Source organism: Monodelphis domestica, chromosome 3 (assembly GCF_027887165.1).
Source record: "Monodelphis domestica isolate mMonDom1 chromosome 3, mMonDom1.pri, whole genome shotgun sequence".
In the NCBI taxonomy this organism is placed as follows: domain Eukaryota; kingdom Metazoa; phylum Chordata; class Mammalia; order Didelphimorphia; family Didelphidae; genus Monodelphis; species Monodelphis domestica.
In genome coordinates this window covers 488,197,799-488,225,722 of record NC_077229.1, presented here as the reverse complement: position 1 = coordinate 488,225,722, position 27,924 = coordinate 488,197,799, and the positions used below count along the sequence as shown (strand labels likewise).

Genomic DNA, 27,924 nt, shown 5'->3' with positions numbered 1-27,924 from the left:
GGGAATACCCCAGCCACGCGACTTCCGGACTTCTGAGAAGTTGCTGGTGCCTACAGGCGCCCTTACACGAGATTGTACCCTGTTACCCACCCTTTCCTGACTTCTGCCCCGGAGCCGCAGCGTCCTAAATTTCACATTCGAGACTCCTCCGGCAGTCGTGTGTGCAGCACGCGATACCTCTTCCCGCCCCCGCCCTCCCAATCCTTCTCCGTAAGGAGTCGAGATACAGGTATATCTCCATCTGGCCACTCCTCTCCTCCCCGAGTTGTGGAGGGCGAGCGCGCGCCACCTCTTTCTGACCCCACCCTTCCCCCACTTTGCAGAGGGAGGCGAGGCAAGGCAAGGTGTGGGCGCGCTCTCTCTGTCTCGGGAACAGCCCCCGCTCCCGTTCTCCCCGCGTTTCCGGCCAGCTGCGCGCGTCTCGCTACGCCACGCCCCTCTCCGGCTCCACCCCAGCCCCAGCTTCATCTCCACCCGAGAGGCTAGCGCGCTCTCAGTGTTTCTCGAGGCTGTCCTCGTGCGCAGTCCGCGCCAAAGTTCCCTGAAGAGAAAGAGGAGGAAAGAAAGGGCAGGATTGCCGGGGCAGGCATGGAGGAAGAAGCAGTCTGGGGATTAGACTGGGACAGTGACGAGACGGTAGTGGAAGGGTCGGTGACCGAGAGCGAGCTAGAGGATGACGAGTTGCCCCTGAAAAGGTGACGGCTTAGTCGGCGCCAGCTCACCGAATCACCCCGCAGGGCCTGGGCTCGCTCGCGGGCTTATGCGGATCGACCTACTCGGGGCCCACGGTGACGTTTGAGGCTCTGCCCCCATTTTCATTCACCTAAACTGGGCGGTGATTCCAGACTGTCTTAACAGCGCCGCGGGGGCGAGGTGGTGGAGCAGGGGAGCTGGGTTCAAATGCTGACTACTGCTTGTTCCCAGAGGGATCTCAGGCTACTCAACTTCTCGAGAGCCCTGATTTCTCATCTAAAACTAGCGCGAAGGGTGGGGGTGGGGTGACCCGTGTGGACTAAATGGCCTCCACCGACCGGTCCAAAGCTGTGATTTATCAAGGAGGGATGCTTTCTCATGCTAAATTTTGGACACTTTGCCCTAGTTCAAGATATCCAAAGTTTTCCGTCAAAGGATGCTTTTGCTTCAGGCACTTAAGTGTGTAATGGTTAGGGGTTAGGGTTTGACATATGCAGAGTCTGCCTAAAGCATCGTCATCAAAACATTTATTAATTTTAAGGTTGGCAAAGTGCTTTATAAACATGAACTTATTTTATCCTTATAAAAAATGCTATTTTATAGATAAGAAAACTGAGGCAGGCAAAGAAACTTTGTCCAGAATCATAACCGCTAGTAAATATTGGAGGCCAGGTGAACCCAAGCCAAGAATGGACGTAAAAGGTCAATCCTATCAAAGCCAAACTTAACAAAAAAGAACAAATTAGACCACTAGTAGTGGTAGACAAAGTCTTGTCACAACAATTTTTTTCCATTCCTTTTTATTTAAGAATGGAATAAGAGATTTGACCAAAGCTGCAGAGCATTATGGGTAGCCAACTTGCAAATGATAAACTTCTCAGAATGCAAAGTATTTGGTACTATATTATTTGATGCCTTTCCAACTTGGTAGAACCTACCAGATTTTGTGCTCTTCCAGCATAGCTATGGAGAAGCAAAAGTTACCTCCACACTACTATGAAGCAAAAGTAGAGTAGGGAGCAGAATATAGACCCCTTTGTGCTATGCAACCTTGCCATTTTGCTGTTTCAAATATCAAAAATAGGAAAGCAAATTAAAGAGACTTCAGTACAATGAGGATTGCTATTTAGTATAAGCATTACATATTCTTGCCCTTCTAAACAAGTGTTGAACATGGAGCAAAAACTTATTTTCATGTCTAAGATTTGTTCACTATTCTGCCAAGAACTCTAGCTCTAAATTCTTATGTGCTTAGCTTTCCCAGAAGCTGTTACTGTCTAATAGCAGTTACTGGTGGTCAAAAAGTGTGAATAACCCCTTATAGCAAATGATTATATAATATAATGGCAGGTACCCTAGCAATGCTCAATAATTATGAATTCTTCCTGTCGATTGATAAGGTTAAAAGAGACACTTTTATCATATGACACTTTCTCTAAACACTAAAAAAATGTTTTTAATTGAGATTGTGAGACACTGAAAGGTGCTTTCTCATTTAATCCTTGTGTAGGATAAACAACCTCATAACAGACTGCTAGCAGTAGTTTTCATATGTATATATAGCCTATTCATGTCTCCTGAAACAGTGTTATAAAGGAAATATTTGATACAGTATGACTATTCCTTATGGGGTTAATCCTATACCTTAAACCTTTATGAATGTTTATATATTTATATATAAATTATATTAAATAGTATATGTTTATATTATATATAAATATTATATAAGGTTATATATTCTTTGTAAAAATCTTCTACAGTCGTTTTTATTATACATTTAAAGGAAGGGAGATATAGGGAGGATACTTTGCAAAATATGAGAAGACTTAGAATTAATAATCATATCAAGTAAATGAAGCAGCCTTGCGGGGAGGGAGGGAGAGAGAAGTCCAGATTCACCTGATGAAAGTAACTATAACACATACTATTTTTAGAATTATCCTAAAAAAGATGTTTTAGTTATATATTTTTACTAACTCTAATCCTAGCATGCTATGAGAACTATGGTGCTCTTTTGATTTTGATGAGATCTAAAACTGAAGTACTTTTATTTAAAATTTTATTGTTTTTTGTACAAATAAATGGAAGTGATTATATTCAATTAAGCAAATATTTTGCAAGTCCTTTATACCCTTTCCACCTCCAAGTCTTCTCTAAACTCGATATAAAACAACTACTAAGTATCACTTCTCTAACCATATCATCTTGCTGCTTCAGTATAGTTTTCTTCAACTAAATTAAATAAAAAGTGAAAAAAAGAATAAAAATTAATGGGCAGGGAATAAAGGATAATTTTTAAAGTAATATGAAAAAAATCAGTCTAATTTTAAGGTGTGTTTTTTCCTCATAAACTTTTAAACTCTAAAAATTAGGAATATTCATATCTTAGAAAAATAGTTTTCTAGAACATTTCTGGGTTTTTACAAGAAGAACAAAAAGAAAATAGGATAAAAAGATGAGAATAATTAACTCTGAAATTTGACAAAATAATAGTTTTAGTCTTAAAGTTTCCTAAAACAATACCTGTAGCATTTAGAAATTTGAAAAAGAAACAACAACAAAAATCAAGAACATTGGCCTTATTGGAACACATGCATCCTTTGAAAGGAATTTTCTTTTCTCTTCCCCAAAGAATGAAGAAATATTGTCACATCTTTTTAATTCTAAGCAAGAAATTTTTTTGAAAAGATGCGTGTATGATTATGTCTACTCCCCTGTTTCTCTTTCATCTACTAATAGAAATTCCTACACCAACTTAGCTATGAATTTTTGTGGTTTTGGAAAAAATGAAAAATGTTAGTTAGAATGGTAGACTTTGGTTACTATATTGTTTTGTTATCAATCTAAGACAAGTACAATAACATGTGCTTTTTGTGTTGGTTGAAAGGTTATTTTTTGCTCAAGATTCATCTTTTATATCTGATCCCAGTTTTCACTCTGATCTCAGACGAATATATGGAGGTAAGAAAGGATTCTTTTAATAGGTAAAACCTTTTATTCTTATAGGTATTTTGAAAGTTTATTAATTTGCTTTAATTTTAAATAGAGTCATTTTTCTTTTTTTTTAATTTTATAGTATTTTATTTGATCATTTCCATGCATTATTCATTAAAGACAAAGATCATTTTCTTTTCCTCCCCCCCACCCCTCCGTAGCCGACTCGTGATTCCACATGTGTTCTTGATTCGAACCCATTGCCATGTTGTTAATATTTGCATTAGAGTGTTTGTTTAGAGTCTCTCCTCTGTCATGTCCCCTCAACCGCTGTATTCAGGCAGTTGCTTTTCCTTGGTGTTTCTACTCCCACAGTTTGTCCTTTGCTTATGGATAGTGTTTTTTCTCCTTGATCCCTGCAGATTGTTCAGGGACATTACACCACCACTAATGGAGAAGTCCATTACGTTCGATTATACCACAGTGTGTTTGTTAGAGTCATTTTTCTTACAGACTTTTATAACTGTCCCTGAGGAAAAAAATTGTTCCATTGCTTCCCTATAAGGGCAGACAACCAGCATTCTCTCTTTTTTTTTTAATGGAAAACCCTTTTAATATACAGCTTCCTTTTCGTAGGCTCAATTGAAGGTCCATAAGAATGCTTTAGATTGAGGGAAAATTCTCTACCACTTTGCTACTTCCTATATTCACTGAGCACTGAGCTTACTATTTTTTAAACTTATATTAAAATTGCTACAATTCAACTTGTTGACTAATGAAATTGGGGTAGAGTGAGAAGGGAAGACTTCAGAAAGATGCATTTTTAGTATTATAGTTATGGTAATTATAATAATTTATATTAAAGGTGTTTCCCAGGTATGAATTCTTTTTGTGAGACTTTAGACAATATGAGCTTTACAAGATATGGAAGCAACTTTCCTAAACACTTTTATGTCTTTAATTTTCTCTGTCTCTACTCTCTCTGTCACTTTTGCCTTCCTTAGGGGACAGGATTATTTAAATATAATGGAATAGCCATTGAAAAGGTTTCAGCAGATCAGGGTGGCAGTCCTAAATCTGATTTATGGGTTCTGTGATCTTGTCAGATACATATTCAACAAACATTTTTACCAAATATGCAAGACACTACTCAGTGCTAAGGATACAGCCAAAAAAACTCTGAAACAACCTATGCCTTCAAGGAAACTTTTTCAGATGGAGAATGTACCATGTGCACACACACACACACACACACATTATATATATATATGTATATATATATATAATCACTTATACAAAGTAATTTCAAGAGAGAAAGAACACCAATAACTGAGGGAATAAGGAAGGTGGTGATAACTCTGTTATTTGTTGAAGGAAGATAAAGTTAAGAGGTGAAAGTGAAGAGGGACTGCATTCCAGACATAGGGGTCTACTTGTGCAAAGGAATGACAGTGGCAGATGGAATTTTGTGTAAAGGAACAGCTAATAGACCAGTTTCACTAGAATGGAGGGTGCATAAAGGTAAGTAAAGTGAAATAAGATTACAAAGGTAGATAGGAGCCTTATTCTGTTGGGCTTTAAGTGCTCAGTTAAAGTTTTTCCCTTAGAGAGATTAGGGACCCACTGAAGATTTTTGAGTAGGGAAATGAAATAGATACATGTTTTAGGGATAAAGAGTATTTAAGAGGAAAGCAGACACTAAAACAGACAAACCAATTAGGAGGCTATGGCAAGAGTCTAGGCAAGTGGTGATAAGGATCTCACTCTGGGTAAAGAACATGTGATTAGAGAGGAGATGGAAGAAAGAGATGTAGATATAGGAAACTTGGTAAATGATAGGATAGAAAGGATAGGTGTGGTGAGGAAACAGTAATACTAAGGTTTGGAACATAGATACCTGGAAGGATAGTAGGGATGTTTCAAGGAAAGGTGGATTTGAGGAAATTTTCTATTTTGAATATGTTGAGGTTGAAGTGGATTTATTCAGAAGGAAACATAAAAAGCCTTAGTTTCAGCATTTCTACAATGGAGTTGATAACACCTCTGTTTATTCCTAGGGTTATTATGAGGAATAAGACGAGAGAAAAGAATTTTGTAAAATGTGAAGTACTATGTAAAATATGTTATTAGTTTTATAATTAAAACTGGGGTGAGGAACTTTAATAAACCAGGTGGGGCAAATTCCTAGGGTTCCAGACCACTAAACAGTTATAATTTTAGCAAACAATCTCTGTTCTCTTTTGCAGTTTTGCAAGATGCAAAAAAGTACAGTTTACCACCTAGTCTTAATTGCTGTCCTGTTTAACACAGGACTAACAAGATTCTAGATATAATACTTCAGGTTACATAAAAAGTTTATTAGAAATTGCTTTTTAGTTTTTTCTTAAATTTTGAAACTTGTATGACAACCTTAGTTAAATTTTAGTTAATCTTAAAGTATACTGTAGATAGCTATAAGATCATGGGCATGGTCTCTGTGAATATGTTAACATAACTGTTCTGTGGCCACTCTTAGGCCCAGCCAACTCTTAAAAAAATGCATGGAGTTAGTCACAAAGGAAATTCTGGGTGGGGTAATGAATATTAACATAATATAATCCTTATCTGCAGTTGGAAGAAAAATTTAAAGTACTCATCCTCCTGATGGTGAATCAGTAGCATTTTTGTATCATCTCTTTCTTTAAAATTAATTGAAGAAATAATTTTGAAATATCCCTTTTTCATAATGATAATACAAGGTTAAATTATATTACTGAGCCATTTTGTACCAATCTTAGCTCTTGCTGGGAGTAACCACTGCTACTAGGAGCTACTGACACCACCTTTCACTTGTCTTCTTCCTCTCTTTTTTGAAAGATCTCTATATAGTAGGTCTGGGTAATTTGGATTAACTGTTTTAATTGCCCTAAATGAAGATAGTAGATAGAATGACAAATGAAAGAGCAGAAATGACTTTCCCTACTCCTAAAAGGTTTGATGGGATGGGCTAATGCAAGTGGGAAGCATTTAGTCCAGGCACTAGAAAGAAGAGATGGTAAATGCTATATAGAGTAACCATTTCAAAGCAAATACCTGTTTGAGTAGAGTTAGAAAGAAGAGGGCTGAATAATGGGAAGTAGCAAAGCCAGGGAGTAAAGGGCAAAAAGGAGTTAAGATGCTCACTAGGATCTGAGAACAACAAAAGTGATTTTTAAGAAAAGGACCTATGACTGAATTGAGACCACTCTCTGTAGCAAATTAAAGGCTCATTATGTTCTTTGGAGAAGTTTTAAAATGGAAAGATCATCAGTTTCTCCTATCCATTTCAGTTACTACATATGATGGCAAAGGCTTATCCAAATGAGTGATTATATAATAACTCAGGAGCTATTAGGGCAGGGAATAAGAAGAAAAGTCATACTCACAACTTAAATTCCCAAAAAGATTTATTCAGGGATATTCCATACAGCGGGATAGGGCAGTACTGGAGACTAATGACAGGCAGTATAATTCTCCAAATCTCTGTCCAGATGTAGCTCTCAATATGGCTTCTTAGTTTTCTCTTTTTTCACAAAAATAGTCCTATCTTTGGAGGTGTAATAGAATATGATAATGTGTGACTATGTCTGCTCTCTCTCTCTCCATGTTTCTTCCACAGAGGGTAACACATCCCCATGTTAACGATAATCCTTCTTTTCCGAGGGTTTTGAGATAGTGATAAATATTTTGAATACTGTAATTGGTTGAAGGAGATGAGAATCACAGTATTAGAATGTCCCCTTCCCTTATCTACTTGAGGCAGAGCTGAAAAGGACCTTCTATTATTGCTCCAGGTGCTATGTGAGTGTTTGGATCTAGATAGAAAATTGGGAAGATGGGGGAAATCACCTTAGCTGTTTTCAGAGCCAAAAAATAAAACAAAACAAAAGTAAAGAGGAAACCAAATTGTGTAGATTTACTGTGTAATAGCTAATTGATATGGGCATGAATGTTCCCTGGGAGTACCACCTCTAAATTGATCAGCCTAGGTTAGGAGAATAACCTTAGGCTATTCTCTAAAGTGAGTTTTAAAGTCTCTCTGATGAAGTTGTTTAGAGTTTGGTTTTTTCCCCCTTGAGATTCTGCAAATGAATGTTAACTTGGGTTTTATAGGGGAGGGGGAAACAAACTTCCAATATACCAAAATCATAACATGTAGTAAAAGACCCCATATGTGAATTTAGGTATGAATAAATGAGTATATGTTTGCATATATTCTCTAGCAAGCAATATTAATTAATTTGCATTGCTCAAAGAAAGATGGCACTTGCAGTTACAAAATTTTAAGAAGCAAACATATCCTAATATAAGGAAAGATTATAGAAACTACCAAATAAGCACTATAAAGTGGTTCATGTTATAGGGGAAGAAGAATGTGATCTCCCCAATTTAGTGGATGTAGTCATAGGAAATTATCATAATACAATAAGGTTTTAATGTCCAAATATTATGAAGTATGACCAACTCTGATTGAATCTAGGAAGGAATATCTCGATTGGCTGATAAAACAAATTGAGCTTCATTTTTGTGGTTTGTAAATAAATAAACCCAGAGGAGTTCAGAATATTCCAGGTTTAAAGCAGTTATGGAGTGAGACTTCTACAGTTGGGGAGGAGAGAATTTCTTTTTTTCTCCCTATACATCATGATATCAAGCAGCTGAGCAAGGATGGGAAAGATCGCAGGCGACTAGGAGACATTGAATCTAGTGAGAAGGAGATGAAACAGCACTAAGGTAACATAGCACACATGCTAGAAAGCACAGTTCACCCTTAGTATACTTAGTATAGGCATGTACTAAGATGGCGTGGCAAGAGCAGTGCAGTAATGAGAAAAGCATTCTTCTCATAAACTTGAGGCAGGAAGGATGTGTGGCATAGAAAGACAGGTCCTAGACAGACCTTTAGCAATCGAGTTGGGGGGGAAGCCCATTTTAGGAACCCAGCCTATGGGTTCCATCTATAAAAAGAGAAGATTTTCAGGCCCTGAAGTACCAGAAACTGATAGTTGCCATTTCCATGTATGTAATCTATACAATTATTTTACTATCATTGTACATTGAGTTTGAGCCTAATTTTCTCATGCATGTTTGTGGGAGTTTTGGGGAGAATGTTTTTGTACCTACCATCTTAATAAATGCCTTTTTGAGAGTTAATTGTGCCTACTGCCAATCACTGTTCATGGGAAGCACACTGATAGGAGCATATGGGTAGCAGCTAACCTCTTGAGACTCAATCTCAAGAGTACAATCTTAGTACAAGTACAAAGTTGGGGAATAGCTCTGGTCGGGAGGCGGGAAGAAGAGAGGGAAAGAAAATGAATCATGTAAACATGGAAAAATACAATAAAAATTGTAGTTGCCTGCAGCCACAAATTAATACATTTGTGGGTGGACACCTGAGAAGGGAAGTTAGAAATGGAGGGAAAAGGGATAAAGGGGATAGAGAGAGAGGGGGAACACGATAAAGGAAGAAAGACTCAGAGATGAAGAGTGTGTGCTCCTCTGATTGTGGAAAAGAAAGCAAACTACATGTGTCCCTAATCTTTTTTTTTTTTTAAACCCTTACCTTCCATCTTGGAGTCAATACTGTGTATTGTGGTAAGGGCTAGGCAATGGGGGTCAAGTGACTTGCCCAGGGTCACACAGCTGGGAAGTGTCTGAGGTCACATTTGAACCTAGGACCTCTCATCTCTAGGCCTGGCTCTCAATCCACTGAGCCACCCAGCTGCCCCCTGTCCCTAATCTTTTATTAGAGAATCAAGGAACGGGGAATGGGAGGTAGTTGACATTGACTCAATTGACATCCACAAGATCAGAAGAGGAGGTTAATCAAACATGTGACCTGGTAAGGAATCTGACCTGTCAAGATAGGAGCTAGGACCCTGTAGCAGCTAATGCCCTGCCCAGGAATTCTCTTGACCTTTGGACTGTAGGTTTAGAGAGTGGTCAGAATTAATAGAGTACCAATTAAATACAATGATCAAGAAATAATATGACCATGATTCTGGTACATGAGCATGTAGGTTACAATATTAATATATCAATAATATTTTCAAGATTAGAATATTCCTGGGATGCCACATATCTCCCTTTTTATTTAAAAATTAATTATGATGAGAGTATGTGATAGTTAAAAGGAAATTAAAAACTTAAAAACAAAAAAGAATAAAAAGAAAGTAAAAAATGAATTCTAAATCAGAGTAAAATTAAATTTTAAAAGCTTATATAAGACTAATAATAATTTTAAAAATGAAACTTTACATGTGAAAGATACTGAGTAAAAAAATTTTAATCTATAACATATCCTTAAATCACAAGTGATCCCAAATTAATGTGATATCAGTCCCACAATCCTATAGGAAAGATGCATCAAAATAGCATTTTACCCATGGGCAGCCAGGATTAAAGAAAGTTGCCTAATTCTAAAATATAAAGGACTATGTGATGATGCAAAAGGGAAGTATGAATCCTTGGTCTGATATTATGTTCAGTTCAGGGATTTTAGAGCCACAATGAAAGTTACAGCTTTGGGCCAAGGGAGTCCTGCGTCTGAGGTTCATCAGAATACTGCTTCCTCGAACTTCCAAAGGCTTTGGATTAGCTTTTCATTGATCCCATAAGCATAATTTGTCTTTCACACCTTGAATATGATAACAATGTGCATTGGCTCTATTATAATCCCTTTTCCTGTAATCAGACACAGTTGTTAGCAGAAGTCACACAAATACTTACCAAGCAGTGGTAGGTTTCTATAGTCACAAGCTTTTGGGTAAGTATATATATATTAGAGCTTATAGATATTTTAAACTTATCCTTCAGGATCAAAATATTAATACTGCTTTCAATGTACTTCAAGTACATTGGCAAGTCTTTAATACTCACCAGCCACACAGAGCCAAGCGCTAAATACCACACAGAGTCAAAACTCTGAGACTGTGGGGACAGTGTCTCTGAGAGAATCACAACCTAAGATGAATCTCCAAAGAATAATAGAACTTGGGGATTTATATACCTTTTGGGGACTATAATATAGCAAAACTTGTACTGATTTGGTTCCAAGCAGGCTTAGGAAAAGCTATAGCCAGAGGGTGGGGTATTAGGGAATATTCTAAACTACAATGGATACAGAAAAATTGTTCCTGCCAGCTGTTGGTCTTCTTGGGAATGGATCTTTGATACAATGGGGAAACTTGTAAGACAAAAAGGATAATTGAGGATTTGAGGATTTCTATCACTCCTATTTAGGACACTTAATGGATGCTTGGTGATCCCCTGTTCAGTCCAAGACAAGGTCAGTCTGGGACTTCCCCTAAAGGCAAGTTCCTTAGGGGCAAAGGCAAACTTGGGGCTCCCCCAAACCCAGTTGACAACATATAATATGTATATGTGTATGTATGTATATATATGTGTATATATATATGTATATATGATTTGGGGGAGGTGGCATAGGAGGAATCTGGAAAGGTTTCATGTGGAAGACAATACTTTAGCAGAACTTTAAAGAAACCCAGATATTCTGTGAAGTGTGAGTAATGAGGGAGAAGGCATCCCAGGCACTGGTGGGGTGGAGTAGTCAACTTGGCCAAAGATTTTGAGTGCCTTGTGTGAGAACCAATAAGAAGGCTAGTTTTTCTGCTTCTTTAGAATACTGGAAGGGAAGTAATGTGTAATAAGGGTAGAGAGCTAGGATGTCAAAGTTTATATTTGATCTTTGAGAGTGACTGAGGATTATTAAGTAAAGGAGTGACATGGTCTGGCCTGTACTTTAGAAAAAAATCACTTTAGCAGCTATATGAAGGATGGATTGGAAGCTTTAGGCAGGGAGTCTAGGAAGCTTTTGAGATAGTTTATTTGAGAGGCAATGAGGACTACACTGGGGGTCTTGGCTATGAGAGTAGAGAGAAGGAGATAGACATGGGAAAGATCGCAGGCGACTAGGAGGCATTGCATCTAGTGAGAAGGAGATGAAACAGCACTAGGGTAACACAGCACACATGCTAGAAAGCACAGTTAACCCTTAGTATACTTAATATAGGCATGTACTAAGATGGCATGGCAAGAGCAGTGCAGTAATGAGAAAATCATTCTTCTCATAAACTTGAGGCAGGAAGGATGTGTGGCATAGAAAGATAGGTCCTAGACAGACCTTTAGCAATCAAGAGTTGGGGGGGAAGCCCATGTTAGCTTTCACTTGGTGGACCCACTGAGAGATGTTTTGTGACTACCAGGTATTGTCCCCAGTTCACACTTTTTTGAGAACCACTGAGCTAAGGCATACAGGGACTGCAAGCTGCATTCATGGAAGGGGTGCCCAGAATGATGAAATCTTGTATCTTTGAAGTATAGAAATGTTTAAATAAATATATATGCGAACATACTATTTGGAGTTTTAACTGGGCCTCCAAAGTAGAGCCCAAATACATAATTTCCTCTGAAGACTAAATCTTCAAATATTGAAAAAGACAGCTCGTATACCTTAACTACATCAGAAGGACAAAGTGCTAAAATTTCACTTTCATTTATACATGTTTTCCTAGTCAGTGAATAAAATTTGTTCATATGAAGGTGACAAGATAAAAAATCATGGATTACAAAAATGAGTTTTTTAAGTATTTGGGAGCTGTGATGAACAACTTGGATCATTGTAGGAAAGAAGCAGTCACCCTGCTATAAATGATTTTTGTGTTTGTATCATTCTAGAAGCAGCCTCTCCGGAGATTCATCTTGTATATAAACTCAAAGAGTATCTACAAGAGCAGATGAATAAGCACATGATAAAACCAGTATGTAGAGATTTTATTACTATCAATATGGAAGACTATTGCTGAAACGTCACTGATTAATGTTTTAAAGCACTAATTGGTATTCTCATTTATGATAGAAGCTAGAGAGTGAAATTGCCTTCCTTCTTATCTATTCCTATCCCTCTTTTTCACCCTCTTATTCAGTTTTCTTGCTGTCAGAGCCATAACTATTAATCTTTGCACCCAGGACAAAAAACTTTTGCTAGGGGTGTGAAAGAGATTGAGAGGAGATCATCTGAGATGTAACCCTTAATGGGAGAAAGGGTGCTTCCAAACACTGGCAGATACTTTTGGGAAAGCCACCACTTGGGAATGAGGTCAAGTTGAGGAAAAGTCCATCTATGGTATGATTGCTTGGCAGAGGAAACTCCTAAAGCTCCTCATTTTAACAACTTATTTTTGTTAACTGAGAATTATGCTCACTTTTTTGAAAGCTACGCTGATAACACTATCATTGCCTATTACATTTAAAAGTGGGGCCAAGCCTTGGTTATCCTGCTCTAGTAATAGTTCTTCTTGCTCCTCTATTCATTTTCATTCTATACTCTATGGTTATTTTGTAAAAACTCATTGTTCTCTGCTATTACTTTGAGAAAACTTGTAGAATAAGATTATGAAGTTTTTTAATTTTTCTCTTCAGTCTCTATTGGGAGAAGAGGAATAGAAGTGATGGAAATAATGTTATCGTGATTTTTATACTTATGCCCCCTCCCCCAAGGTGTCCTAATCTAAATGTGAATCATATGCTAAATATGTTTTGAGGGAGGTGAGTAGAGAGGAAGGAAAGAAATAAGCATTTATTAAATGTCTACTATGTGTCAGACATTGTGTTGCCTGCATGATCTCTGAAAATATATCTGCAGTCTTTAACTAAGATTTTAAATCAGTAACACCTAAGCATGATTTTGTCCAAAGAATAAGCAGACCAGTCATCTTCCTGAGAGGTGGATCTCTGGGCAGGTGAGTTTTTTGGGGGGGACATAAAATAGTTCTCTAGTCCAGGGAGAAGGAAAGTATGTGTTTTTTTAATTTGTTTAATTTGTTTGCTTACTAGAGTTCTTTTACATTTGATCATATATACAGTGAAAAATCCCATGTGAATATTATACACTATACTGTGCAATGAATATCATTGTTTAAAAACATTTACCATGGGGAAATGGAATTTTAGACATTGATTTGAAATATTTAGAAATTGACTTGAAATTCTTAAAAAGGTGGGCTAACTAAAAGGGCTTTTATTGTTAAAAATCTAAAATCATATTTATTCCAACTATCCAGAAATTAATAACTCTATTTTAAGTAAATTCTTCCATAATGTTAAGAACAAATATTGATATTTCAACCATGAAGGAGAATATCTGTGCCTATGGAGAAAGAGAAAAAAGAGACAATTGTCAGGAGTTGTCTCTTTTGAGGCTAGCTTGCTATCTATGTTATCACTGAATTTTCTCTATGCAGATAAGGGTCATGTGATAGTTACAACTCAATAAGGTAAGTAACTGATTTCTAGCAAGTTGGCAACTCCTGCAAGATGGCTGAAATGGGATATTATAGGATTGTAAGTGCATTGTCTTATATGACCTTTGAAATTTCTGGTTATGTTTAAAATATACTTCATGAGAAGTCTTTGCCTGACAATCCTTTTTGGCTGTAAAAGCAAAGAGTAATGACTTCTCCAGAGCTGAGGAGCAATGCAGTATCACTGAAAGAAGCAATAACAAAATGAGAGAAGAATCTTCAGACAAGTGGCAGATATCTAGTTTGGTCTTTATGGTCACTCAGGAAAATTCAAGCTACAAGCCTTTTGAATGATGATATGGACTTAAAGGCCTGGAAAGGAGTATCATCCCCATATATGTAACAGAGAGAAGCTTGCATAGATATTGAGCTGATGTGGTTTTATTTATTATGGTTCTACTTAATATTGCTCAGGAGCTACTTTTAAGTTCATAGTCTTAGTGGCTCATTTTTGTGATGGCCTGGTCTCATCCAAATAACTTGAAGATCTTCAAACAAAAGTCTTTCTGTCTTTCCTTATTTGGTGTTTAGAACAATGACTTTTCTTAGGAATGGAGGAGCAATGTAATATTGCTGAGAGAGGTTGTTGAAGAGGCAGTAACTTAAAATGAAAGCATTTTACAATGCATCTCTTTTCTTTAGAAATGGATAGAATATTTCATAGTATGCTCCTGAAAACTAGACACATTTAACTCAACACTTAGAACCTCAACAAATGCTATATAAAGGTTATGTGATTGAATTGCCATATTTATAATAACATGAAGTTTTAGCTTAATATAATTCATTTGTCTAAATCTTCTAGTCACAAGAGTAGATAACTGTGAGAGCTTGGAATTTGAAGACAAACCCATGAGTAGCATGGATACTCATGGTTGATTTAAAATGAACTGATATCCTTTAATTGCTTATCCCTTTCCTTCTTAACCCGCAAGAACCTCTCACTACAGAGGAGCTAAGCGTAAAACAAAAGTTTAAAAATAAAATCTTAAGGTTTTTTTGATGTATATTCATTAAGCAGATAAAACTATGATTTCTTTCAGCTCTCTGAAGGAGAAAATGAAACTCAATTGTCTCAAGCTTTAACACAGTGAGTAGGAAAAGTGCTTGTCCAGTTATGCTCTGAATGATACCATACATTTGAGTACAAAAATCTACTATGGTATTTCAGTCAATTTGTGGTCTCATTTATGTTGGATACTGCCAAGAATGAATGAATGAATGAATGAATGAATGAAAAGCATTTTTTATGTGCTTACTACATACTAAGCACTGAGGAGACAGATAGAAAAAAGAAGACAGTGAATTCTGGAGTCAGAACATCTCGTTTCAGGTTCTGCCTCTGCCTTTTACTACATGTGTGATCTTGTTTAAGTCACAATATCCCTGGATCTCAGTTTTCTCATCTGTAAAATGGAGCCAGGGGCAGGGCGAGAGATGAATTAGATGGCCTCTGAGGTTTCTTCTTTATAATCCATATATTCATTATAGTATTTCATTATGTTCATTTGTCATAAGTTCATTTGGCCATGCTCTAATGTTGGACATTTAAATTGTTTCTATTTTTCCATAATGATAAATAACAATCTAATAAATATCTCTATGGAAATACTTAAATTTTTTTGAAAATGCTTTTAGAATATATTATTAATGGAATAATTGGGTTAAGGGACATGATTAGTTTTGTAATTCTTTTAATGTACAACCAGGTTTCTACCCTTTCCCCCAATATTCCACAAATTTGCCATCCTACCAGCCAAATGGGTGTCACTACCCTTTGTATTATAAAAACCAATAGAGGTTAGAGCATAGAATGAAGAAGGAATTGATTGAATTTAGTGAATTTCAATTTCACACTATCATTGGAGATAAGGAAAGCAAGGTGAAAGGCTATAATGATTTCCTTTAAACTGAAATTTTGTTACAATTTTTTGTGGTGATTTAAAACCTATATATTATATTCAGACTTGTCAAAAAAAGCCATTACAATATACTTTTTCTGCCAATCTACCTTTCCTTATGAAGCCATATTAGTATGGATACATCAAATCAACATTCTTTCCTGTTTATCCATCACAACTTTTTACTACTACTTACTATTATTATTGTTAGTGAGTAAATAAATCTGAATCAGGGCTACTTTGAAGCATCATTTCTATACATAGAAAAGAATATACATTTTGTTATACTTTCTTAGAAATACTATTAGAATCATAGTTTAATATATAGAGAGCTGGAGGGAATCTTAACCATCATTTAGGTTGACTAATTCATTTTGTAGACGAGAAAATTGAAGACCAGAGATTTGTAATGATTAGTCCAAGGTCACATTGTAAGTAGCAGAGATTGGATTTAGAATCCATTCCTCAGGACTCCAAATGCATCAGATTTGAATGATGCCTGGTGCATAATTCCAGGGTATCTAGTGACACAGGAGAGTGAATGCTACACTTAGAGTCATGAAGAACTGAGTTCAAAATTTTTCTCAGATACTTACTAGCAGTGTGACTGTGGATAAGCCACTTGAACTCTTAATCTCAGTTTCCTCATCTGTAAAATGAGGATAATAAGAGCAGCTACATCACAGTGTTCTTGTAAAGATCAAATGAGATAACAAAGGAAAGTTAACTTGCAACCCATAGAACATTATGAAAGTGCTAGCTATTTATTTAAATAGTAAGAACTACTCACTTACCTTTACATTATCAATTAAGTTGACAACAAGAGCTGGATGCTTTTTAACTGTCAGTTTTCCAGGGTCAGATGATACAAATTGTAGATTAACTTTATTACTTTTTTTTGATCCTGTTGTCTCTAGTTTCTATTTTGTATCCTATTATTCCCTGTTGTTAAAGTGAACTTTAACATCAGGGACTTTTCTATACATCCAGATTTTGGTAGGCCTGTAGATCTTGACCATGGAGAGATAGATAGCCAAACGGGGTAATTAAGAATGGAGGGGTAGATGGGCAATTGGAGAAGATCCCTTTAAGAAAAAAGAAAGAAAAAAAAGAACCAAAAACCTTGGGTGCTAGATGATTTGACTTTGTTTACACTATCCTTAAATACAATATCCTTAAAATTTTTATAACTTCCTCCACTTTGACAATGACTTAAAATGGAAATGGAAATAAATTGATGAAGTAAATAGAGTAAATAGTAGGGCTCAATAATTTTTCAAATTGAAAATCCACTTGAAATTGTATTGGAATGACCATTGTTACTGTCTCTTCTCTTTCAGGGATGAAATAGATAATCCACTGTTCTCTGAAGAAATTCCCCAAGATGATCTAGTGCTGGACTCTGAATGGCAGAATGAGCACAATTATTCTGCAGGTATGTTATTCATGGGAACTGGAAGTTTGTCTAAAATTGGTTTTGTTTGTCTAAAAATAGAAAGATTGGGTGTATTTCTTTAGAATATTTCTTTTGTTACCATCCTGCATGGAAAGATGTCTTGAAGAATCAACCAACAAACATTTATACATGAATACTATGTGCCAGGCACTGAACTAAGTCTAGAGGATACAAACAGTTCCCTCCCTCCTCTCCCTGCAAAAACCCAGTGCCTGATTTTCAAGGAGTTTGTAATCTATACAATGTAGTAAGTGGTGTGGGATATAGAAGAATGTATAGTGTATATATTATGTAAAACTTGAACTGCTTCTGCTTTCCACCCTCAGCTGCTGTCCCTGACAGTCACATCAGAATATTTTTGAGGCAGCAAGTAAGCTTTAGCCAAAATATTTCTTCATGTATTCAGGCAAAAATGTTTATTGCATACTCAGTCACAATATCTAAGGCATTATGGGAGTGGAAGTGGCGGGGGAAGAATCCCCCCAAATAACAATAAAAAAGAATAAGCCATGATTCTGTTCTCAAGAAGGTAATTTAATACACCTATTTCTCTACCTAACTCTTGATCCTACCCCTCATTGCCAGAAGAGGAACAGAGTTCTCTCCTACAAGCCCTGAATCTTTCACAGATCCAGTGGTCCTCTCCAGCTGACCTGTTAATGTATGTTGCTATGGGTCACGTATTGGCTTCACTGCACTTAAGGCTGAAAGCATATTGTGTTCTAGATCTGTAAATAAGTTGTGGATGTAGGAGCTGTCACTTTGTGATGCTCTGCTACCCTAAGCTTATATGGCTAGAGAGAATCACATTTTGTAGTTGCCCTAGGGCTAGCAATCAACAAGCATTTGTTAAGATCCTACTCTGTGCCAAACATTGTGTTAGGGCTGGGGATATGAAGAAAGAAATGAAATAGTGTCTTCCCTTAAGGAGCTTATATTTTCTTAGGAGAAAGAACATGCACACATATGAGCTCACACAAAGTAAATAAGAGGTAATTTCAGAGGGGAAGCTCTAGTGATTTGGGGACAATAAAAAAAGCCTCAGGTAGGTAGTAATATTTGATTTGAGCTTTGATGAAAACTGGGGCTTCTGAGGGGTGTGGGAGTAAGAATAGAGGGCATGCTGGGCATAGAGGACAACCTTTGCAAAGATATGGAGATGAGAGATGAAAAAACAAAGGTGAGGAACAGGAAAACCAATCTAGACTAGAGCTCCTGATGCAGGGCATCTCTTCTGTTTCTTTCAGCTAGGCAGGTTGAACAACTTATTATGCATCTCCTCCCAAAACTATGGGTCAAACCACATGTATTTTTATATTGTTGGTTTCTAAAGCTGGTTCTTCTTTAGATCTGCATCTCACTACACACTCAAAAGTCCAAGATCATTCCTGTTTTGGGATGCAGATAAATGACTTCATTGATGTAGGGAACTTCTGAAGAGAAGACTCCCTGGACCAATCTGATCAGCACTTGCTCTGCAATATACAGTCTGAGAGGTTTTTCTAAAGCACTGAGAGTATAAATGGCTTGCCCTGATTCTCAGGTTACCTAATCACTCTCTGTCAGAGGTGAGACTTGAACCTGGTTTTCCTAATTATAAGTTGGTTCTCTATCCATGATTCTATGCTGCCAGATTAAACCATGAATTCCATATTCTCTTAAATTTAGTGATTGATTTTGTCATATATTTTTAATAAAATAGTTAAATTGACTACCTTTAAAACAGTGGGTTTACATTTTTTTAATTAAAATTAAGATTGATAATTTATTTTAAATGGACACATTTGGCACTTTTGAATTATGTCATATGTGTAATATCCTTATATGTTGTCATATGTGTAATATCCTTATATGTATATAAGGATATTACACATATCTTAAATGATGGAAAACGTCCATGTCTTTTTTTATGAGAAACTTAGCAAGGAACAACCCTCCTTACAATAAGGTCTTATGATTGAAGGTGACCCTAGAGTTTCAAAGGCAATTCACAGGATACAAGCTCTGGAAAGTTTTCTTACCAAACTAGAAAAGCTTCAAATATGGGCCTAGTGACAGCTTGTGTGTCTGCTCCAGCTACAGTCAGAGAGACTGAGTCACTAGGTAATGAATGCTATCATCCACAGAATTTCAGGAAGACCATTAATGAAGGCATAGAGTAGGGTTAGTTAGTGGAGGGGGTACCTTCTGAGCCCTGAAAGTACCTGAGAACATCAAAGTACATGAGGACATATATATAAGCAATGTTCAAAATAGTTTTCTTCATTTTTTGACATGGTACATTAATGAACTTTTCTAGCTTGGAAATTAGAATTTCCTGCCAATATAATTTTTAAAAAATTAATAATATTAAATTACTACAAAGGATTTTATATGTGCCATATAAGATACTTATGGCTAAAATAAATTATTAATGTAATTATTTTGGTGGTAGTAGTTAACAGAATCCGGGTGAGAAGTTACATGCTTTTTTTTAAAGGGCTTTTTCTTTTTAACTTTTTAGAGAAGATGAGGAGAGCAAGAACAAAACTAATGCAAAGTCAGTATTTAAAACCATTCAAACTCAGAATATCACAGCTGGGAGGGAAGTTTGGCATCACGATATAGAGGGAAAAGCACTGAAATTTTTTAGAAATTTAGGAAGCCTTGCGCTTGAATCCTACCTTATAGCTCTATGTCCTCTGGCAAGTCAAGTTACTTCTTTAAGGCCATTTCTTTGCTTGTAAAATGAGGATAATGTGTTTAGTATTATTATGTCACAGGATTATTTTTTTAAACCCTTACCTTCCATCTTGGAGTCAATACTATGAACTGGCTCCAAGGCAGAAGAGTGGTAAGGGCTAGGCAATGGGGGTCAAGTGACTTGCCCAGGGTCACACTGCTGGGAAGTGTCTGAGGCCAGATTTGAACCTAGGACCTCCCATCTCTAGGCCTGGCTCTCAATCCACTGAGCTACCCAGCTGCCCCCTTCACAGGATTATTTTGAGGATCAAATGAGATAATGTATATAAAATGCTTTACAAATCTTAAGGCACTATATAAATGACTACTATTAGCATCTAGTGAAACAACTTCATTTTATAGATAGAGAAACTCAGAGATATAATTCAAAGTTAAATATTGTGAGATAAAACACTTTGACAATAGATATCAAAACAGCAATCTCGTTTTGAGAGAAGTATTTCTTACATCAGTATTGGATATTAAATGCCTAGAGGCATTTTTTAATGAACTAAGTTACAGTTAGTGCTGTGTATTAGATATAGCTCATTGCTTAAACATAGAATGCTCAAAGAAAAAATCATAGGTAAATGCTCCCAATAGCTTGTCACCCCTCATTTCTGATTGAAAACATCATGGTTAGTCTTTCAGCTAATTTTCTGAGCTGATGAGTAGTGAAAGAAAAAGAAGAATATTTAGAGGAGCAACAGCACAGTGAAATTGGACTTCTCAAACCCAAGGAAAATGAAATGTTTTTACTATAATTCAGTGACTTGGAGAACACTTTTTAGAGCAACTGAGATTATTTTGGGAGATAATGGTATTCTTCTATAGGTTGAAAGAATAGATTCTGAATTTGAGTTGTCTTACTCTGCTTCTATAAATTATACTATATAGTGTAGCTTTGGCTACAATACAAACTAAAAAAATCAAGGAATATATAACTAGTTGAGGAATATAAAAGTAGTACTGAAATATTTTCCCAATGTACCAGTTCTATTTTTAAGGAGTTTTTTAGTGAATTTTTATACCTCTTTTACCATGTAGCCAGTTCTGCTTTCTTAGTGAATTTTTGTTTATCTTTTTTCCATTTGGCCTTTCTACTTTCAAAGAAATTCTTTTCTTCAGTGGATTTTTTATACCTCTTTTACCATTTGACCTATTTTGGTTTTTAAGATGTTATTTTCATCAGTGTTTTTTGTGCCTCCTTTGCCAAGTTGCTAACTTTTTTCATATTTTCTTGCATCTAATTTCTTTTCCCATTTTCCCTCTCCATCTCTCATATTTGATTTATAAAATACTTTTTGAGTTCTTCTAGGTATTCTTTCTGATTCTGACATTTATTAACATTTTTTAAAAGTTTGTATGTTGTAGCTATTTTGACTTTGCTGTCATCTTCTGAGTTTGTTTTGATGTTCCCTGTCACCATAGGAACTTTTTGTGATCAGGTCATTTATTTATTCATTTTGGTTTGCTTATTCTTGTCAAGCTATTTCTTGACTTTTTATTTTATGTTAAAGTTGGGCTTTGATCCTAGAGTGGAGGGGACACTGTTCCAAACTTTAGATTTTTCATGCTGCTGTTTTTAGAGTTTTTTCAGAGTTAATTTTGGGGATCCATAAGTTTTCAGTTCTTCCAAGGTGGTATGATCTAAGGAGAGGTGGTCACTGCTCCTCTGGCCCATGTTCTAGTAAGTGAATGCCCATAAGAATTCTTTCCCACCCTGTTCCTATGTATGCTTTTCCTCACCCTGATACTAGAACTTTGTATGAGCAGTGCAACAGTCTTACATCTAGTGGCAACAAAGGCTTCTCTGTAATCTCTTACTGACCTCTTGTCCACCCCCATTACCATTTGTGATCTGAGAACTCCAGAAGACATTGCTACTTATTCAGTTGCCCCTAAAGCCTATTGCTAACTTGATGGGCATGGCCTCTGTTGGAACTGTCCACTGTCACCTCAATGAGGTGAACCTTCTAAGTTGTCTAGATCTAGAAAATTGTTTTGCCCCATCCCTTTGTTGACTCTGCTACTCCAGAATTCATTTTCAGGCATATTTTAAAGTTGTTTGGAGGGAAATTTGGAAGAGTTCAGTCAAGTCTCTGCCTTTATTTTGCCATCTTGGTTCTTCCCTTCCATTTGCTTTCTCTGGTTCCATAGTACCCTGCTTCAAACTGAAAGTGATACAAGGATAGCACTCTTTCTTGTATTATAATTGTGTACTTCTTTTTTCTCCATTATATTTTTAAAATCCTAAGAGTAGAGTTGATGCCATACCTATCTTTATATTCCTAGAACCTATCTATCATAGAACCTTATACATAGTAGCCCCTTAATTCATGCTAATTGAATTGAAAATGGCCATCACATATTTGCCTTGATGGTGAATGGAATGGGAATTCAGATATGGAAAAGAAGAAAATGTATTCCTTGAGTTTCCCTAACTTAGCTATCGGGGACCTGTCTGAGAACAAAGTGGAAGTAAAACCAGAGAGTATGATGTATCCCCCCAGATTTTTCTGAACATCCAACCAAATTCCCTTTGTCATTCTATAGGATCCTGCTCATGCAAGCTGTTATTGGCTGCCAAGCTAAACTGGGAACTTATTATATCCATAATGAGGGAGAAATGGAACTGAATAAGTATGGATGGATTATTTTTGTTTCATTTGGTGAAATTAGGATGGTATCAGGCCACATCTACACAGCTGAAATTACCTGAGGATAATTTAGGCAAAATTAATGTTTTTTCCCTGAATTACTACTGCCCAATTATTATAGTTGTGCATATCTGGACTTAGCTAACCCCCTCTTTCATGCTTCCCCTTATTCCCTTTACCCTCTCTTCTAGATGTAGACAAGAATATTTCAAAAGAAGACATTCCAGAACAACCTGCCAAGTCTTTGGGGATGGAAATGGAATGGCTGGGGATATAGTTTTAACATAAGGACAAAACTACATATGCTTTAATAAAGTTCAATTTCTTCTCCCCCTCCCCCCCCCCATTCCCACCCTAGGATTTGATACCGAAGATTTTGGATTTCTGCAAAGGCCAGAAAAGGTCAGTCTGTTTGTACATCCTAGGCTACCTATGTATGGCACAGATTTATAGATTTAAAAAAAGATCATTTATCATTTGGGGAATGGCTACTATTTTAACAAAATGAATAAGTTCCTTATATATTTTGGAAATGAAATCTTTATCAAAGAGGATTGCAGCAAATATTTTCCATAGTTAATTTCCTAGTTAAAAGTTTTCCTTTTAATATTAGCTGTTTTAGTTTTATTTGTGCAAAAACTTGATTTTTAAGTAATCGAAATTATTCAGTTTATCTTCTGTGATCCTCTTTATTCCTAGTTTGTTCACATACCCTTCCCCTTTCCTAAAATATGAATGGTAATTTCTTCCTTACTCCCCTTATTTGTTTTTCATATGACCTGTGTTTTTCATGTATCCACTTGAAACTTATTTTGGAATATGTGCTAGGGGTTGCTCTAAACTTAATTCTTGTCATTACTTTCCAGTTTCACCAGTTATATCTTTTGAAGTTTGTTTTGCTTGACTATGTATTTTTTGAGTTTTAGTAATTTGTTTTATTTATTGGTTACGTTAAAATTCCCAGATATCTCCCTCCCTGCCCTGCCCTGCCTGCCTTTGAGAAGGTATTATTTGACCAAAAAAAATATGCATATATAAACTATGTGTTTTTTGTTTCTGTTTATCAGTTCTTTCTCTGGGTATTTGTTGCAAGGGTTTTGTTTTCCTTTTAATTTTCAGTAGGAGTATAGGAATAAAAGAGAAAGAAAAGAAATACTTGTTATTTTTTTTAAACCATTACCTTCCATCTTAGAATCAATACTATGTATTGGTTCCAAGGTAAAAGAGCAGCAAAGACTAGGCAATGGGGATTAAGTGACTTGCTCAGGGTCACATAGCTAGGAAGTGTCTCAGGCCAGATTTGAACCTAGGACTTCCCATCCACTGAGCTACCCAGCTGCCCCCCAAATACTTGTTATTTTAAAGAAATTTTAATAAAATAGAAGGGACTTTGATAAGGAGAATCTTGTCTATTCCTTGTTTTTAGGTAGTATTATAGTGAAATTATGCTAAAGAGAAGTTTTGTTCCTTTTTGGCTTCCAGAGCTTTTAGTAGTAACTAAATTTGTAGTTATACTCCCCCAATGTCAAATGGAAAAGCCTTCCTCACAATGTAATTTAATATCTTTAAAAGACCACTGAGTTTAAGTCCTAGCTCTTACCACAGGAACTTTGACAAATTGCTTAAAGTCTCTGAGCCTCAGGCTCTTCATCTTCATACTTATCTCAGTACAGAAGACTGGGATACACAGCCTGGTAGAGCCTGTACTTTCTTTTGACTAAGTGATTCTGGTTCCTAACTTTTCTGTTTTTCAACCTATTAATCATCTGCATTGATTTTTTCCATCTATTGTATAATCATAAGGTTATAGATTTAGAGCTAGAGAGGACCTTAGAGGTCATTTAGTTGAACCCTTCATTTTATTGATCAGGAAAATATGTCCTAAGAAGGTTAAGAGATTTGCTGGAGTCTCAGAGATAGAATGTAGAACAGCCCATATTTGAACTTAGCTCCTGTGACTTCAAAACACACTTTTTTCCACAATCTGCTGTTTTCTTGAACATGTATAATTTTCAGCAATTTGAGTAACATATAATATGTGTTGCCTGGCTTAGAGGAACTTAAAACTTCATGAAAGAAACAAATTATTCAACATCCTCCACAATCTAGTACCAACAATTTCTTACTTTATTTCTCATATTCTTCTGGTTAAAATCTGTTTTCAGTCAAACTACACTATTTGCCCTCTCATAAAAACATTTTTATTTTATCTCATGCCATTTTCCCTCTATAGGATATTGCCTCCCTCTTCTCTGCTAACTCAAATCCTATGCATCTTTTAGGGCTCACATGCTCCTAGATGGTATCTAATGTGTCTTTCAGCTCTCCATAATTGTGGAGTTCATTGTCTTTGCCATTTATTTGGCAGTAAATCATATACTTTTTTTACTTCCTTTATGTTTTTTATGTTCATAATTATTTAAATCTTGTGTTGCTATGAACCTATTCATGTGTTTCATATCCTATCTCTCAACTAGATTGTAAGTTCCCTATGTTCTTTGTATCTTCCAGAGTGCCTCACATAGTGCTTTGCATAGAGAAAGACCTTCAATAAAACATAATTATAACTTCACTTTTAAAATAGCCTTAAAATGTATAGTGCTCTTGAATATTTTCATTGGTGGCAAATCTTCATGGTTTGAGTCTGAGTTTTAGTTTTAGGAAGTAGTGCAAAGTCATTTAGAATCAAGTCTTGGAAAGTCAAAATGTTCATTATAATTTTTAGTCTGAAATCATCCATGACCACAAAATAAGTGGAGAAAACTATTAACTTGTGTGGAACAGACTCTAAGTAAAATGGGACTTGAGAGAAGGAAGAGATCTATGTGGACTAGAATAGTCACACTCAGCGAGAACCCTCCAAAAGAAGGCTTTATAAAGAAGATAAGTCTTGAGCTGGACTTTAAAGAATGTGCAAGATATAAGTCTTGAATTCTCTACAGGTTTTCTATATCTTTCTGACTTTATTCTCATTTTTACTTCAGTTCTATGAATACATATGGGAATATATGTAGGTTTCTCATTACTGGCTGGGGCTTATTTACTTTTCCCCACTCATGGTGATGGGATATGAGGAAGGGATGAAGAACCAATAGACTTATATGTTTCTTATGACATCAAATTAGCAAATATTTATTGAGTGTCTACTATGTGTAAGGTACCCACTTTAATGAATGAGAGAGCCGTGGAAGGTGTATTCATACTCTCATTCTTTACCATTCATTTTGAACATAATTGCTTCTTTCCATCTCATATTAGCTTAGAATTATTTTTCAGACTTCTAAAAATGGGGGTTATTATTCATAATTGTCTCTGTGGGAGGATCTATATACTTATTTCATTTTCATTGTTTGAAACCTTTTTGGATCTCTTCTTTTGGAATAGACTTCCAACCCTATAGCACACCTGTTTGAATATTTTCAATGGTGGCAAATAGCTGTGGCTTGAGATTGAATTTTGATTTTAGGAAGTAGCCCAAAGTCACTTGGAAGTAAGTCTTGTGCATAAGGTCAAAATAAAGTGTGAACTGTCTCTGAAAGAAAGTTCAAAAAAAGAGATCCAAAAATGTTTTGCACAATAGCAGTATTGTTGAAATCAATATATTGCCTCCCAGGTGACAATTTTGATGGATAATGCACATCTGACTGTTTGAATTAATGTAACACCAGTTTAAGGGCAACTAGGAGGCTCAGTGAGTGGATAGAGCACTTGGGCTGGAGTCAGATAAATCTCAATTCAAATCTGGCCTGAGACACTTAGCTATATGACCTATGACAAGTCACTTAACCCTGTTGGCCATCTGTAAAGAGAAGGAAATGACAAATCTCTCTAATATATTGACCAAGAAACCCCAAATGGGGTAACAAAGAGTTGGACATGACTAAAAACAATTGAACAACAATCATACCAGCTTCAATAGCTCCTCCTACTGAGACAACAGAAACATTTCTTTTTAAGAGGTTATTGAAACTATTACAGTAGAATTATAGAACATGTGCCAGTCCTCTCATTTTATGGTTGAGGACCAGGACATGGGAGTGAGATGTAAGGGATCTAAGTGTCAAACCTGGAATTATGATCCAAGTGTTTTTTCCATTATACCATAGCTACCTTCTGTACCTCCATTAGCACAGGTAATCAGAACTTGTCTGAAGAGATAATTTATTGGGGCAGACAGCTTCACCTTGGATTTATGCTAAATGCCTAGTTACTTAGCCTAGTATATAATCACATCTCTGAATGTTCTGGATCACTGACAATTTCAGATGGTTAACTGTATAAAATGTTAATTTTTTAAATTGTCCTGTCTATTCAGTGTAGGATATATAATTTAAGAGGAAAGCAAGTTAGTAAGGTTATGTGTATATGTATGTGTGTGTATGTTTATTTATGTGGGATAAGCTGTATTTTTCTAGTTCTTACCTGTAAGAGTTGAACTATGGTAAGGTTGTTGTAGACATCTTTTGCAGATACTGTAATATTGGAAATTCTATTTGGAATTCATAGGAATTAAGTGATGGAGATGACTCCCCTGAAATTAGTCTACTCTCAGGTGCTGTTATTACAAGTTATGGTACAGTAGAAGTAAAGAAAAAACCATCAGAGAAGCTGGAGGGGCACAGTGTATTGTCAGAGTCTCTAACGGAAGTTGCATTGCCTTCAGGAGAAATCGGGAGAGAAGATAGCACCTATGAAATGTTGGTGCCCATTATAGAAGACTCTTCAGGATTATCAGAAAGTATTCTAGTTGAATACCCATTTAAAATGAATGAAATTGAAACTAAAGAGTTGTTAAAACCACTGAGTGATTTGGGTAGTCCCAAATCAATGTCATCTTTAGATCATTTGTTGATTTGTCAGGAAGATGGTCTGTCAGAAGACATGCAAGAAAATGAGAAAAATGATGCATTACCGGCTGAGCTGCTGACAGCCCTGAATACGTTGTCGGAATCTGTGGTGGAATCCATCTGTCAAAGAATGGAAAGAGGCAATGGGTCCTGTGCTGAGAATGAGTTCTTAGGAACAGAACCTAGCATTTCTCAGGCAGACAATGATTGTACACAAATAGGAATGAATTTTGAATTTCAGCATTCTGTTCAGCCATTTGGACAAGGTCCCAAGTTAACTGAACCTTTAATGCAGCAAGTAAGTGCAAGTTTTAATCCTTGTATTTTACATTTTATAGATGTTAAAATAGCAAGCCCTTCATTGAACAT

At 36.2% G+C, this 27,924-nt stretch overlaps 1 protein-coding gene across 1 annotated transcript in view; it reads left to right on the top strand.

Moving 5' to 3' along the window:
* The first annotated feature begins 456 nt into the window (after nucleotides 1-456).
* Nucleotides 457-27,924, top strand: part of ANKRD31 (ankyrin repeat domain 31) — a 186,213-nt gene continuing 158,745 nt past the window's right edge. Inside the window, exons 1-7 of the mRNA XM_056821110.1 lie at nucleotides 457-695; nucleotides 3,581-3,654; nucleotides 12,346-12,428; nucleotides 15,014-15,060; nucleotides 17,212-17,306; nucleotides 23,067-23,110; nucleotides 27,215-27,853. Of these exons, the coding sequence (XP_056677088.1) occupies nucleotides 589-695; nucleotides 3,581-3,654; nucleotides 12,346-12,428; nucleotides 15,014-15,060; nucleotides 17,212-17,306; nucleotides 23,067-23,110; nucleotides 27,215-27,853 (1,089 nt within the window). The 5' untranslated portion in view covers nucleotides 457-588. The remainder of the gene's footprint in view (nucleotides 696-3,580; nucleotides 3,655-12,345; nucleotides 12,429-15,013; nucleotides 15,061-17,211; nucleotides 17,307-23,066; nucleotides 23,111-27,214; nucleotides 27,854-27,924) is intronic.